Source organism: Doryrhamphus excisus, linkage group LG17 (genome assembly GCF_037039965.1).
Source record: "Doryrhamphus excisus strain RoL-2023G ecotype Guam linkage group LG17, RoL_Dexc_Guam_v1.1, whole genome shotgun sequence".
Lineage (NCBI taxonomy): Eukaryota > Metazoa > Chordata > Actinopteri > Syngnathiformes > Syngnathidae > Doryrhamphus > Doryrhamphus excisus.
The window spans coordinates 2,252,083-2,268,426 of NC_136373.1; the positions used below are offsets into that span (position 1 = coordinate 2,252,083).

The 16,344-nt window shown below is 42.6% G+C and overlaps 2 protein-coding genes and 1 long non-coding RNA gene across 7 annotated transcripts in view; 2 read left to right on the forward strand and 1 right to left on the reverse strand.

The window, feature by feature from the left end:
* The window catches only part of LOC131137615 (cyclin-dependent kinase 17-like), a 29,713-nt gene extending 17,738 nt beyond the window's left edge, over positions 1 to 11,975 (reverse strand). For 2 of the 5 annotated variants that reach the window (XM_058085765.2, XM_058085764.2), the window contains exons 1-3: positions 11,664 to 11,975; positions 8,980 to 9,134; positions 6,121 to 6,285 (exon numbers count right to left, since the gene is read on the reverse strand). In XM_058085765.2, coding sequence (XP_057941748.2) covers positions 6,121 to 6,285; positions 8,980 to 9,109 — 295 coding nt within the window. In that variant the 5' untranslated portion in view covers positions 9,110 to 9,134; positions 11,664 to 11,975. Of the gene's footprint in view, positions 1 to 1,467; positions 2,398 to 6,120; positions 6,286 to 8,979; positions 9,135 to 11,663 lie in introns of those variants that run through there. The other 3 variants (XM_058085768.2, XM_078798193.1, XM_058085767.2) reach the window with 3 other exon arrangements.
* On the forward strand, positions 3,499 to 9,142 carry LOC131137618 (uncharacterized). The gene is made up of 3 exons (XR_009131948.2): positions 3,499 to 3,576; positions 6,125 to 6,355; positions 8,998 to 9,142. It is a non-coding gene; the product is annotated as an uncharacterized LOC131137618 (long non-coding RNA).
* A 186-nt stretch (positions 11,976 to 12,161) lies between the features above and the next one.
* Positions 12,162 to 16,166, forward strand: LOC131137616 (transmembrane prolyl 4-hydroxylase-like). Its single transcript, XM_058085769.2, has 9 exons — positions 12,162 to 12,907; positions 12,986 to 13,067; positions 13,391 to 13,587; positions 13,659 to 13,749; positions 13,828 to 13,987; positions 14,065 to 14,250; positions 14,358 to 14,448; positions 14,649 to 14,772; positions 14,913 to 16,166. The coding sequence occupies exons 1-9, from the start codon at positions 12,539 to 12,541 to the stop codon at positions 15,125 to 15,127; spliced, it is 1,515 nt and encodes a 504-aa protein (XP_057941752.2). The 5' UTR covers positions 12,162 to 12,538; the 3' UTR covers positions 15,128 to 16,166.
* Positions 16,167 to 16,344: the final 178 nt, after the last annotated feature.

A 16,344-nucleotide genomic window follows, 5' to 3' on the forward strand; every position in this document is an offset into this window, starting at 1 on the left:
AAGATATTTATTAGGGATGTTCCCGTTAGGCTTTTATGCTGCCGGCACCCATAATCCATGAGTGAAATCTATCGATCACATACATGCAGTGTAAATGTTTAAATGCACTAGTGAGAGATACATTTTTGAGGCACGTTTTGCAGGGTGCAAAACCTCTATCCCTCTCAGAAAGACAGGAAGTCCCACATACAGAAGACATGGTTGTTCTGAATGCTGCACATTAACACACAGACACACACTACAACAGTGTTACTAAGGGTAATAATAATAATAATAATAATCAATGAGATAAGCTACAGTATGTGTTGTCAACAAAAATGCATGTGTACTTCCTGTACACAATGTCTGTGTTATTTTGTCATCAAGCACCACAGCTCCGTTTCCATTGCATACATTAAATGTCATGAAAAACCACTTCGTAGGACGTGGATGACCCCGCTAAGACTTGTGGGCGAGACTGTGGCCTGCTAAAAGGATAACGTCGGCCATCCATCTCGTGTCTGTTGATGCTACAACGGACAACGGAGGAATTCGTCGAGATACAACCCCTACTTCTGGCCCGAAAATCGCTGCCGCCATCAAAAATGGCCGACTTCCTGTTTGTTTTGCAATATGGGTTCTTGAGACTTTTTGGTGCGTCCTGTCATGATAGACGTCTCCACCAAGTTTCGTGACGATCGGTTAAACTGGAGACGGGGGGTAATTTTTTTTTTTTATTTCAAGGTGGCGCTAGTGAGTCAATTTTGGAACATTATATTTGAAACCCATAAAATATATAAAAAAAAAATTCGCCAGACCTGATGCGCTCGTCAAATTTGGTGAGTTTTCAGGCATGTTAAGGCCCTCAAAATGGCAATCATTTTGGGAGAAGAATAATAATAAACATTATGATTACAATAGGGATTTGGCACTGGTCAGTGCTCGAGCCCTAATTATTATGTCTTCCACTTTGTTTGGATTCAAGCAAATTTTAGTATGAGATCAGCAAATAAAGTTGCTAAAATGTTTATTTTAAGAGTTGGAAGAGTGATTAAAATAGTATTAATTGAGAATTAATCTAGTTAAAAGTCTATTTCCCATTACCTTCTGTTATGACCACACTTAGCTGAATCATCCTTTTAAGCCCTTCTGGCTCTCAAAGTGATTCAAGCTCGGGACAGAATACCCTCTAAATTTAGAGTGTACAAGAATAGAGGAAGCTGCAGTCATTGTGCCGACAAGTAAATTAGTTTTTAAAATATTCAAAAGAAGAACTTGAACGACTCGGTGGATGGCGGCCATGCACTGGAGGAGCCGAGGAGGAATATTATTATTTTATTGAAGAACAAGCACAGCAGACATAGTGTGATAATCTGGAATAAAATCATACATTTTATGACGATTGCCTTGTCCGAGGTTACTATACATAAATACTATAAATGCTCAATTATTAGAGAGGAAACCAACAATAGAAACAACGGCACTCACCAATACGACTTCCGGGAGGACGGCATGAGTCAAGTACACGGAGCATACGGAACGGTGACAACCTCAGTGGTGGGTCCCTCTCCCCCATTCTAACCTCAACCATCCGAGGATCTCCCACCCTGGCACCACTTGTAGCGAACCCTTTGGAGTTCCCTGATACATCCATTATTCCGGAAGACTACAGCTTTAAAAGTCCCACCAAAGATGTCCTGATGGGCGCAAGATAGAGACCCAGACTTCCAGTTTTCAGGCTTCTTTGCACTTCCAGTTCAGGCATTCGGTAAAGAACAAGTCTGGTGGTCCCGGAGGAGGGATGCAGTGTACGACTACCGGCCGTCTTGCAATGCAACAACTCCCTGAACTCCTACTCTACTTTAGCATTCACCCGTAGACACTCCCTTTATGCTTCTCTCCTTTTCCCCGCAGTCACCCTCTGCTTGCTGACTAAGGAAGGTCAAACAGTACAGACGGGCGAAATGCTGCAGAGACCGACATGACAGGCGATTTTCCCTCCAATCTCACAAGTCACGACTTTCTCATGTGACGGCCACCATCTCTTCTCTCCACGCCCATGGTGCTTTTTCATTTGGCAGTCCCCCGTCCTGTTCTTCTCCCTCTCTCTCTCGGTCACGTTTCGCTGCCTCTTCCTCGTCTATTCCAGGCACCACTCTATTCAGACTCTGGCGCTTCCCACTCCGCTCGCTTGATGTCTTTCTTCTAGCCCATGGCGGTCCTATCAGTGCTTTCAGTGCGACTAGTCCTCTAGCTCCTTTTACTTCACCTTGCCGATATCCTCCTCTCTCTCTCTCGTGTGATACCGATCTTTGTCTCGCTCTCTCCTCTCGTCTATCCCTACCTCTCTCGCTCTCTGCTCCCATCAGTCTGGGTCCACAGAGGTGTTCTCTCAGTTTACAAGAAGCCAACAGTAACATGTTTTCTTCCACACGGTCTGACATACGCCACTGTGCATACAGATGTTGCATTAACCTGCAACAACGCAGTCAATACGGACTATGAGGAAAATATGGATGTGTTCATCTTAAGGCTGACGGGAAGCTGCAACGTCAACCGACAATAAAAGCTTGTTTTGTTCCACGGCAAGGAGGTAGAGACACATCACCCATCTTGCCTCCAGTTCTGCCCCACACTAGGGTATGTATGAATGTGAAGGAATGTTTGGTAGCCACGTTTCTGTCAGGCTACACCAGGGCACCTGTGACTACAGATGTACATTACCGCCAGTGTGACTGAGAAGTGAATGAATAACGGCTTCACTTGGTCACTTCACAGAGCATTCATTCATTCATTTTCAACCGCTTTTCCTCACGAGGGTCGCGGGGGTGCTGGAGCCTATCCCAGCTGTCTTCGGGCAAGAATGGTCGCCAGCCAATCACAGGGCACATACAGACAAACAACCATTCACACTCACATTCATACCTATGGACAATTTGGAGTCGCTAATTAACCTAGCATGTTTTTGGAATGTGGGAGGAAACCGGAGTACCCGGAGAAAACCCACGCATGCACGGGGAGAACATGCAAACTCCACAAAGAGATGGCCGAGGGTGGAATTGAACCCTGGTGAGGTCTGCGCGCTAACCACTCGACTGCCGTGCCGCCCCTTCACAGAGCATAAGAAACAGAAATACAATGCAGTCGTAGAAAGAGCATTAAAATGTAGCAAAAAGTGAAATATGACACAGTTTGACTGGTATTACCTTGTATATTACTTTGTATTACCTTGATTTCTATTACATTGATTTTGTACTCTCACTTCTGTAAACCTGGAGTTTTCCCTTGTGGGACTCATAAAGGCAACGGTTTAACCAAGTTATGGTTATGGTATACCATAGCTATAATAGTATAACTCTTAGTTTTCCTCTTTTCCTCTGTTCCTGGTTCCATGCCGTTATTTTGTAATCACTTCCTGCGTTGCTCTGTTCTGTTTTCCGTTGCGTTCCATCATCTCCCACACCTGTTTCCCATTTTCTGTGATGTCTATTTACTTCAGGTGCGTGCTCCTTTAGTTGCTGGGATCATTCCGTCACGGTTGGGCATGGTCGTGTGGGGTATCGACCCCAGGATCCAGAGATGAGGACCCAATTGCAGGTAAAAATGTATTTATTGTAGATAAACAACTCACGAGCAAGTCCAACATAAATACGACAATGACCCGACAACTAAAGGAGATTGGAGAAGAAAAGTGAGATTGCGTCATCATGTTGCGTCATTCTGGTTACTGAACGGCAGACAGTCTGCAAGACCAACGGGCCGACATATACTTAAGTACGCACGCACACATCTTATCAGTGTATTAATAATGGAGTAGCATTAGTTCTGGCTACTGCATCAAACTCGGTTCTTGTAATGGCTTCTCTGGCCCAAGACTCACCGAACAATCTAACGTTTCTTCTACATAAACTTTTTACTGATTATTTATTCACACCATAACTTTGACATGTTGACACTGACAACAGTGAGGATGTCGTACACCCTGCATGATCCATTACAACATGCGGATAGAGAGAAGAAAAAAAGTGATTATGTGAGCTATTAGTATGTGTTTGTGTATTTTGGATTAAGGTCATTACAGTTTAATCTCTCAACATTAATAGTAAACAGTGCAAGGCCAAGTGTAGCCACTGGATGTTGCTTTAATCTCACAGAAAAAAAATCTTTCTGTAATTTTCTGTAATAATAATTTCAAAGAAATTAATTAAGCATTAATTCCCATCCCAAAAGGTTTGTGTTATTTATTATTTATTGGTCATGCACTTGTATCGGTCTGTGTCGGTGACTCGTTGATTTGCAGTAGATTGTTGTTTGTCAGTAACTTGACTTTACTTACGAGCGAGTTGAGTTTTATGCAAAAGTAAGTGAGTCCACTCGCTTTTGTGGCAACTTATTTTCAAAACGTTGACTTTGAGTCGAGTCAATGCATAAAAGTAAGTTGACTCAAACCACAAAAAAGTGTTGACTGTATAAAAACTCAACTGACGTTTGTAAGTAAAGTTCACATTTCCTAAGTACATCGACTTTACTTGCAAAATGAATTTTGTACACACAATGCTTATTTTTGCTTGAGCTAAAAGATAAAATGATGCAAAAAGTTGCCTTACTATTTCTTGGTATATATTTTTGTCACAATGAGCTACTTATATCGATGTTGTCTGTGTTTTTCAGTCTGTCAAATATAAGATATACATTTAAAGCACAAAAATGTAAAAATAGTTTTTGGCATGTAATCTGACTTTAGAGAAACTTTTTGGTTGATATACTCCAACTCCAACATCAGTAGTACAAGTATGTACTACATCAGGGATCCAGCCTCAATGGCTACTGCAGTTTTTTTGGGGATATCATCTCTGGCTTTGCTGACCACAAAGATGCTGATGACGTATGGGAAGGTTGTGTCATCGTTGTCATCGAAAACCTGTAAAATAAACCACAAAGATAATAGTAGGCATTTCCGTGATGGAAATGTATTACACTTTTGAACGCATATTGTTTTGAGAAGCCAAACTCTTTATGTAACTGTCCCCAGCAACTGGCAACATTCGAAAACAGTGGTTAGGTAAGCTATTAAGTCACGTCTGGCCACCCAGCCCGCCGTCACGAACGTCTTCTCCGATTTCGGAACATGTACAAAAAAAGTGTTAGCATTCTGAATCGCACATCAAGCTAGGCTAATTGATCAAAACGCTGTCAGATGGACCGACATAGTGACGTTGCTGAATCATAATTCATCTTGTATTTACAACTAAAACCCCTTGCTAACTGCTTTGTCTGTTAGCTAGCTAACACAGTAACACCACGGGGGTGTTCAATGCCGCTAACGTCCACGTGCTACATGCTAGCTAAAACCGTGTGTCCTAGCTAACGATTTTTTAGCTAACGGCTAAAAGTTTTGTATCAGGGAAAATACATCCGTTTGTTTTTTTTAAGTATTTTAAAACAACTTATTGGTAATTAAAAATCACATAAGTAAAAAAATAATTTGGTTATCTACAACAAAATAATACCCTTAAACTGTACTAATTCACCAATTATATCACTAAATTCTTACCTTAAAGTCCCACTTTTCCAAATTTGGCCTTCTGTAGGTGCTCATCTGATTGAATTGCAGGCAGGAATTACCCAGAATTCACCACATCGGACGGAGTTCGAGCAAAAGTGTTTTATGGGCGTCGATATGAGATGATTTGTTTAGACACTTCCAAAAAATCAAAATGACTTGTGCCTTGAACAAAGGTAGATGAATTCAAAACATGATATATTCATGTCAAGAGACAAACTTTACTATTTATTGTTCTTATCACTAGGGTTGGGCATCGAGCATCGAGCATCGAGCATCGAGCATCGAGCATCGAGCATCGAGCATCGAGCATCGAGCATCGAGCGTAACCGGTTCCGACCTTCCGATTCTCCCGGAACCGGCAAAACATCATTTGTGTTCATCCATTTCACCCACAGAGCTCATAGTATGAGAAAAAAAAAACAATGGAGACAGACAGTTCATCCAAGAACTTTGAATCAGAATCGAGAATCGAAACGAGGAATGGGAATCGAACCCGGAATCACTCAAATTCAAACGATGCCCAACCCTCAATAACATATTTTTAAATTGACTATTTTCAGTGTGTTTGTGTGTACCGAGGGATCCAGTCCTGTGCAGGCTCAGGTAGGCTCGGTCCCTTTCCAGCCCCCCGCCCAGCTCTCTGCGCAGGGCGGTGCGGCCCAGATGACCGGCGTACTGACGCAGGAAAGAGGGAGCGCTGTGGGACGCAGGAGGATGCATGTTGCACACCACCATCGGTTCTGAGGCACACGGTTGCAGGAGGAGCAGCGAGGACAGTTAAGAAAAGGAAAGAAGAGAAAACAAGGTAAGGTAAGAAAAACCAAGAAAAGCAAACGGATGAGTTAAGGAACAGGAGCAGCAAAATGAAGACAGACATAGGAAGGTGAGAACATGAGAAAGATAAAAGACGATAAAAGCGTGCGGATGTGCAATACTGCTGTAATACCATAGAAAGAAGGAAAGAACAGAAAAAAATCAAATGAAAAATTAACAGAACTAAACACACGGTGGTAGAACTAAAAGATTTATGAAAAAGGAGGGCGAGTTGAGAATATCTATTGTTAGTCTGCAGCACATGGAGATATAAAACTAAAAATGAACTACGAAACTTCTCACCATTATGTATAAACAATAACAATCACTCATTTCCAGTTACAGTACATTTCCTGTGTCTCCCTGAAATCCACACAATTCTCTCACGGTTTTGCTTTGAGCAACCCCAATCTCATCTGAGAACAAGGTGTCAGATCAGACCAGCACCTGATTAGCACTTTGAGTGAGGATGAGGATGTTTCACCGCTCTTTTAGCCTGATGAAGTGAAACGAGGACGCAAGCGGGTGAGAGGAAAAAAAATGCTAAGTAAAAGATGTTAAAGTTTAATGAACATCATCCCCGTACGTCACTTCCTCTAACTGCCTCTCTTGCCAGGGCACGTTTTGCTCTCTGGAAAAAAAAATAAAAATAACACCAGGAACAGAATGTAAAAAAAATATGAGATTTTTGCTGGGTGGTAGGAGGCGGTTTCTCTCCTTTCATACATTCTCAGTAACTATTACATATTCACACATATGTGCACATTTATACACATATACATACATGTATACGTGCACGCATACATAAGTACTTCCCCACATAACTCACAGACTTACTATTACCGCTAATATGTTTCATTTCACTAATATCATTCTCATTCTGATCAAAAACACACATTTCCAAATGGAATGATGCAGTCATTTAAACTGCCCAAAAGATGGCGATCACCACATCTCAAGATGTCTTATGTTTACTCTTAGCTTAGAAGAGCACAATATGAGCGACTTACAGCATTACGGTGAAGAATAGAACCATTCGATTAAGTCAAGTCAAGTCAAATGAGGCAGCAGGAGCTCAGTCCATACGGAGGACGAAAATGTAAATGTACTTCCTTTCAACCTCCCCCCAAACTCATCTCAGGGAGTATGTGTATGTGGAAAAACTAAATAAAACTAAAAAATAAAAACTAAATAAAAGCTGAATAGGCGGCGATGAGGATGATGGAAGGTTAACATGGGTGCAGTGAATGGAAAAAGCAGGAAAAAGGCAGGATCTCACTCTACAAGGCATGACGACATTTTCATGCACAATCACAAAAGGGATTGTAAAACAGTCTTGTATCAGTAGGCCTGTCACAGTAATTAATAAAGCAATTCATCGCATAATAAAAGCAAACTCAATAATTTTGCCGGCCTCTATAAAGTGTGCATGAATGCACGCTTGTTTTCCAACTCTATCTACCAAATAGGATAGATTACAAGATGGTTGACTTTCGTATGTGTGTGTGTGCATTTTGCACCTGTCAGCCAATTTACCACTGAGCAGGCTGCGCTTCACCTGCGCCAAGAATAGACCAGGTCGTAGCTGGCGAGCTTCTACGGCACCTTTGGTGTGTTGTTTTGTCACAAAATTGTCACTGCGCCAAGCTGAAAATGTGGACACCACATATGGTGCGCCGCCACAGTGGTGCGCCGGACAAAATTACCACAGCGTGGGGTGCGCCACCCTGCACCACAAAATCAGTGTTTTGAAAACAAGTCATCGGTATTATAATAATTACAAGAGAGCAAAAAAATTATACTTTTAAAAAGTAGGTTAGCATGGGTTTGATATCCACTTCTAGCTCGACCGTGATCTAGCTAGCTACCGTCAGAGAGGCAGTACAAATTTGTTAACAGAAAATTAACATTCTGGCATATATAGCCTCCACATGTGGCAAGCTGTCATCAATGGATATGTATTTTACGGATTATTTTTAATTATCACAATAGTAAGGAGCCCAGTCTCCAGTGGTGTGCTATGAACCATATAAGGAAGCACCCTCTGTGACATCACAAAGGGGCGGTTTTACCACACCTTTTTGAAACCGAGCGTTTTGAGGCATCCCAAACTTCTTTCTAGGTTCGCTTCCAAATTTGCAAACCTTATTATCTGAAACTTTGGCATAGTTTAACACAAGAACATAACATTGTAACTACATTTATAGGTCAGAAAAGTGGAAAAAGCATAACAGGTCCCTTTTTAACAGTAATATCATTTATCAGCAAGAATTTGTCAGAGAGTTATCGACCAGCAAAATGTGTTATAACAGGCCTATGCATCACTTACATGTCATTTTAATCAATGACAGGACAGCACATAGCTGGTGTCTTGCTGTAATGAACACTTTGGAACTAGCAACCGTTATAAGGACCTGTTCCCATCAAGTACAGTTAGTCCGAATGACAGCTGCCAACGTGACCACGCAATCAATGCTCTTTAAATACGAACGTTGCATTCATGAGTCACTTTGCATTGACCTTCTATGGTGAAGTGGAGGGGGGTGAACATTTTTGTCCGTACGCACATTTCAATTTCAATTTTCTCCATGCGTTGGAGGTGTCGGGGTCGCAAGTCTCACCATTATCTCTTACGGTAGGTGGCTCATCCAAAGCCATCTGCTCCGCCAGTTCAGACAGGGAATCATCAACGGGCCGAGCGCTGCGTAAAGACATGGACAGCCTCCGTTTGATTATCTTCATGCGGTCCATCTTCTCAACACCAGGACCCAGAGGCCTGAAAGAGGGCAGACGGCATTATTTGCATCTTCATATTCAGTCATATCCGAACACCGCCGTTCGTCTGCATTGTAGAGCGAATGCACTGCAGTGCAGCCTCTGCGCATTTTCGACAGTCCTTTGGGCTGCAAATGATTGCGTTTGCTCATTCGGCATGTGTTCTCATTGTTATGTATCCCATGTGCAAACCTTGCAGAATGAAAGCCAAGAGAGGAAAGCCCCGTAGAGAGAGACGAGCAACAAAATAAAACACAGCAGTCATCCAAATGAGCTATGACTGACACTTGTACCTTGACTGTCTGTTCATCATCAATTACAGGATATTTATACAACTGTACACATTTGGAAAGTATGTAAGAAGTAGAAATGGGGAGCAAGTAGAATGACGGTAAAGGTAGATACACTTCTGACGTCACCGGTAGCTTTGACTCGAGGGAACTGCAGAGGTTCAAGTGCTTGTATATGTTTTTTGTGTCTTGTTTCCCCTACAGTCTGCATTACTAGCCTGGAGGTAGAGGCCACTACTGCAGATTATTTCAGTATTCCATGCACTTCCTGCTTCTTCTATCTCACCCGTAAGTGCTCAGCAGCTGACTCACACACACACACACACACACACACACACACTCTATGAAATGCACAAATACATGCACCCACCGCCATTCTTTTTGTGTCCAACCTTGCAGGCTCGAACAAAAGCTATTCATCCTTTCAGTTCTCTCAGTCTTTCAGGCTTATGACAGACACCCAGCAGTGTAAGGGAATTCAAACCCTGTGATCCGCAATCACGACAACTGCTTTTCTTTTCCCCGCAAAAAGAAACTCTCTGCGAGTATACACACAAACAGCCATTTTAGCCAAAGTGGATGTTTTTGGCACCTCACACAGATGAAGAAGTATCTCAGGACAAGGTCAATAGTAAGGAAACAAAAGGTGACAAGGTCATATTAACAAAAATACATTTCTGGGGATCACAATAGAAGAAAATATGAGCTGGAAACCTCATATTACAAATATACAACATAATGTGGCCAGAAATATTTCAGTATTGCAAAGCAAAACTTCTCAGAAATCAGAAATCACTCCACAATCTTTATTGCTCTCTGGTTCTACCATATATTACCTATCTTACTTATCACCTTGTACTTCGGTACGAGGTACATTATTTAAAAAAAACTGTATTATGGAAAGCAGGAAGTGAACAAATGTAACAGTTACTGGTTGTAAAAGTACCAGATGGAGGGGTAGGATTTAATAAGCTTTGCTTCTTCCTACTCCTTTTGGACATGTGGAACTGGGAACTGATTACGGGATGCACTCAATTGGAATCTGATGCATGGAGGATGGGATGGTGACTCCAGATAATGAAGTCTGCTCGAGCACTGTGCTTGTAACCTAAACAATGCGCTGCCTAAATGGAGCTATAAAACAGAGCCGGGAAACGGTTTCGTTGGTTCATTGACCGAAAGGTGAAAGAAAACCCTGATCAGCTTTGCTCTCTATTTTTTAGCCGTCTCTGTTAATGGCCCGTGAGCAAATGTGCAGGTGATGTTAGGTGAAGTGGCACAACCCTGAGGAGGGCATAGGACGAACGAGGTCTGATTTATTCAGGTCCACCATTTAGGTTGCTAGGTTACGGGCCCGGACTGAAACCACGGGTGAAAATAAAAGACGAACATCTCCATATCATCATTCATGATATATAAGAGATTGGTAGAGTCCGAGTCTGGTGCTGCATGAGTGCTGCCGACACTGAGGAGCTGTGGTTCACTGAAAGTGGTTAAACTACGCCCACTTCCGTTTTATGCCCCGCACCATTCCGAGAACCAATCCAGATGAAATTTGATTTAAAAAAATGATACATAGTGGTGTACTCGTGCATCCCGACTTTTCAGTCACTTCCAAAAGGGCAATGCATTGACAGAAGCACCACAGCTTGATATCTATCTAAATAATTAAACCACTGAGAAGACTGCCCACTGAGAATGTGAATGTTTTTTTTCCCCCATCAGTTCTGCATATGAAAAGGGCCTCCATTGTCACGTCAGTGAAAGATTACGACAACATCCATAGAAAGTCGACGTGATTGCAGCAGGAAGTGAAAAACATACAATGTATTTTTCCCACTTTCTTGTCTGACGAGTCAACCACCACCCAGGCCCTGTTCTTCCGTCTGCCTCCTTTCTCCCCCTGCTTTCCTGACGCCACTGACCGGGAGGAGGTGAAGCAAGCAGGGCAGGGAAAAGTTACGCAGCGGGCAGAGGATCCAATGAACTGGGACTCTTTGCTGCACTAAGTGTAGGTTTAGATGCCGAACGGCGCTAAAACTACTTATTAAAACTTAATCGGTATCGTGATAATGTATTGATTCTCCTAGAGTTCGACATTGGTGGATCGTGTGCGTTAAAAGCAAACCAGCAATGACAGTGATTCAGGCAGCTATCGATACTATGTACTACCCATGTATAACAGGATAAATACGCAAAGTGGAAGCTGTACCTTACAGGCAAATTCAGCATTAACTAACCTGGACGTTCCTCTGCTGCAGGAGACTATTGTTCCACTCGTGTATGGTAATCCACTGCGACAAGTTCTCCCAACTACTATGCAGCAAAACGCTCCACAGACGCCATGGGCCGTCAGAGAAGTCTTGTCCCCGGGTGTCTTACGCCACGTCCCGTCGCCTGAGAGCGCATATGGGCGGCCTGCGATGGCGCATAATTGGTCCTCCTCACTTTGGGCTTAGAGGCAACGTCGTCCCGGCCGGTGATGATCAGCCATATCGCTGCTGTGCTGTGTGAGTCTCTCCCAAAGTGGAGGTGGCGGTGTTATCCCGGAAAACACCGCAAGGGGTTGTCTGCGTGCGTGGGTGCGTGAGCCTGTGTGTGTGACCACAGACTCCACTTCAACCCTATTATGTTATGTTGAATAGGGGATAATATACTATTATTTAGGAGAGTGGGGTTGTCTTATGTGAAATTATTATTTTTTTACTTTTATTTTAAATAACATGAATTATCTGTCATGAATAAAAATGAGTGTCATTGAAACTGACGCAAGTTGAACTGCAATAGTATAATTTGGCCGCTAGAGGTCCCTCGTTGTTTTACTATGACCGGAAGTTAGCATACAAGTCTTGTTGTTTATGTTGTCAGGGGCGCCAAGCTAGCGCCCCGTTATGTTAGCTACTAACAGATTAGGGGATTTAGTTCAAAATGACATGTTTACCAACGCAATAAGACGTTTAATTAATTGTCATATCCTCGTTTTTTAATCTGACTGAAAAACTCTATGCTTTTTAAATCGAAATAGTCTTCTGTTGGGTTAGCGATCCCGGCGAATGTTGTTAAGAAATACACATCGACACTGAAATAATTGAGATTCAACTAATCGAAACAAAACATGGAAACAATTCAGGACCGTCTACAGCAGCAGGAGGATTCGGGCGTCAGCGATGATTCACCCCCATTGCCTTTCAAGCCTCACCTCCGCTCCACTCGATTGACCGCACAGAGGAGCAGCGTCTGCTCTCGGGCATACTTCGTCGTGGTGATGGTCTTCTTTCACGTCTACATCCTGAATGTTATCGCCCTGTTGCTGTACGTGCACTACAATAATGGCCACAGCCATCCTGTCGGTGACGACCAGCCTTCCACTCCATCCGCCAGCGAGAGTGAAAGCCCATCTCTTCATCCATCGCCTCCTCCGAGAGAACCTGGAGTGGTAGAGCACAGCCATAGCTTCAGACTTCATCGCATTGAGGGAATCAGAGTAGGTGAAATGCCACGAAAGACTGCTGAATTTGGATAATTGTTTCACAAGTTGTTTCATATTTATTATGTCTTTAAGGTGGGACATGTTCAGCCAGTTTCGCTTGTGTCGGATAGAACTCACAAGATGAAGACCCTCAGCTTGAAGCCTCTGTTATTTGGTAAGTGCTTTGTGGTTATTTATATCAATATTATTCATCAGTCTGTGTTATAAATCTCTTATTCACCTCCATGCCCCGCTGGTTGGTGATGGAAGAGCTACTCATGAGATGGTTTGCAGAATGTTTGGCCAAGGGTTGCCTTAGCTACTCAGGGGTAATGAACCTGACAGTGGAGATGGAGTGTCAGCACTGAATAGAAGAAAGGATATTAATCTTCACTGACTTTCACGAGTACCTCCAGATGATGATTTCTAATGTTATCGGCTACATAAACCACTGCTTGTCAGGACGCTACAATGTGTACCTCTATATTTCCTTGTCAGAGATCCCTGGCTTCCTGTCCGAGGAGGAGTGCCGAGTGGTGGTGCAGCTGGCTCAGCTGAAGGGTCTGATGGAAAGCCAGATGACAGCAGGCAGCCAGGATCAAGACGAGTTCAACCAGCCACTTTTTTCCCTGAGCACCGAAGAGGTCTTCAGTCTGTTGGATCTCAACCAAGATGGACTGCTGCAGAAACAGGAGGTGACAATTTAAATCAAATTACTGTTGCAGGTCATTTAGATAATTATTTATTATTAATCGGCATATTCCAGATTATGAGTCACTCACACTCTCAAGATGGGACTTGGTTGAGTCCGGACCACCTGCGTCAGATACTCACTGGTCTGAAAGTCTTCTCAACAGGTTTGGAGTAACAGCATGTATTTGTAGTATATGAAGTGATATTAATAGTTGATGTAATGTATGTGCTGTACTTGACAGGCCTGAACCTGGAGGAGTTTAAGCGTGTTTACGATGTGTCCCAAAGCACAAAACAAGAACAAAGTGAGAAGCTTCGGAGTCTGTTCAAGCAGAGAAGCAAGCACACGTGGCTTCATCAAGGACCGGAATCCCATCATGTGTTACAGACGCTAAGGAGCCGGTAACGCCACACACACACACATTTGATCTCACCCCTAAAAGCACTTACTTTCATTATTACTCTTACAATTTGCTCAGAGTAATCAGCCTTACTCGTCTTCCTACCGCTTTGGTGGAGACGAGCGAGCCGCTACAAGTATTTCGTTATGAGCTCGGCGACTTCAGCGATGCCCATCATGACAGCAGCTCAACCCGTGCAGAGGCCGCCTGCGCACACACACGACTAGCCGAAAATGCGTCCATTTTCACAGAGGTTTCCTGCAGGTGTGTCTGTGTTACAATTGTTATAATATAATAATAATAGAGGCTAATTGTAGTGTCATGCAGATAAGCTGCTGTTTGTTTACACTAAATTTGTCATTTTGTCTCAGGTATCTTACTGTGTTACTCTTCCTGAGCTCTGCAGAGGAGGGTGGCGAGACCACGTTTCCCGTGGCGGACAACCGTACCTATGACGAGCATGTGAGTATTGTTTTTTATGACCAATTCACCAATCATAAACAAACCCTGACACCAGGGAATAAAGACAGCTGACCCTGACCTAAATTCTGCTGATCACGTGGAAGATGGTGCTGACACATGACAAGGAATCGGATACCTTAATTGGAACCATGTCTTGCAACAGATTACATACAAGGTGTTTACAGTTGCATGTGTTCTAGGCACTGATCCAAGATGGAGTTGATTTAGCAGACACCCGGGAGACGTGTGAGCGAGGGAACCTGAGGATAAAACCCAGCGTGGGGACGGCACTCCTCTTTTACAACCATCTCTCTGATGGTCAAGGTATGAAGCAACTGTTTATCATTTAGGGGACATTTGTGCATTCTTCTTAGCACTGGTTAAGATCATGCTTTCTTCAAACCTCTATGGAAGCCGATTGATGAAATTAAGGGGAATAACAGTGAATTCCTAACTGTTTTCAGGTTGGATGGGTGAGCTCGATGAGTATTCCCTGCATGGAGACTGCCCAGTCAAGCACGGCGTTAAGTGGGTCGCCCACTGCTGGGTGAATGTGGACCCAGACCACCAGCAGCAGGCCCGTTACCAGAGACTAGTTGCTGAAAGGTACCAAGCTAAATCAGGCATGGACGAACATGCCCAACCACTATCACACATTGACCTCCACCAGGACCTCTAACGGAGCCCTTGTAACTACTTCTTAATTCATGTTTACCACAATGTTACATACCAGTATGTATACGCTGTAGGCAAACAATTTACACTCACAAATATTTGAACCATGTCTCTATCTCTTCAATCAATATTCTACAGTTATATAAAAATTTATAACAGTACAATTTCATTATGATAGTGTCCCGGCATCACAGTATGCCCTTTTTGTCAGTTTTACAAGGGACAATAACGATTATTATAAAGCTCAGGTGGTCCGATATCTTTATGTCGTTTTTAAAATCCATAAATATATTACCATAAATCACAAGTTCAATTCCATATCAGATATTTAAGGAGAAATGAATTACATTGAGTTAGTGCAATCATGTATATCAGGTCACTTTACTGTAAGCGGCATCCGCCACATATGATATTATAGCTGTACAATTGAAGCCTATGTTTGGGAGCCATTTTGCAACATTTATGAATACGTTATTTCAATAATGTTTGCCACAATTACTGCACACTCAAGTTTGGATTTTGCTTTAAAAAGCTGCTGAGTACAATTTTCTGCCAGTCTTTCAAGAATGTCAGATTTATTTATACTTTTTATTTATTTATAGCTTTAATCCTATGTAGTTGTCAGAATATTTATTTATTTATTTATTTATCACTGTTGCCCTGTTAAATTATTGGAATACATACGCATTGCTGTTGAACAGAAGTATGTCTTTGTATATCATTGTGTTCTATGAAATGAAGTTTATGAAGCTGTTTAATCTGTCTTTGTTTTATTTTTAATACAGACCTGATCAAAATCTTAAGACCAGTTGAAAAATTGCTAAAATATGTATTTTGCACATTTGAACCTTAATGAGGTTTTAAGTAGAGCTACAAAACCTTCTGGAAACCCAATATTCTAGCTCTACTTATAACCTCATCATCCAAATGTGCAAAATGTCAATTCGAGGTAATTTTACAGAGTGTCCACTAGATGTCAGCAGTAGCACATGAGCCTGTTGGCAGGTTGTACGTGTGAAGCCATTAAACGACTTGCGACTCGAACCGATGGACCACTGGTACCTAGGCTTGATTCATTGGGGGTGAGGGGAGGGGTCGGAATTGATGACGCTTGTCTGTACCACGTGACTGATTCGGGAAGTGGTTCAGAATCTGCCGCGATATAAACCCCTCAGGCTTAGATATTAAAATGTGGGGTTTTGCGGTGAGAGTCAGTCAGTT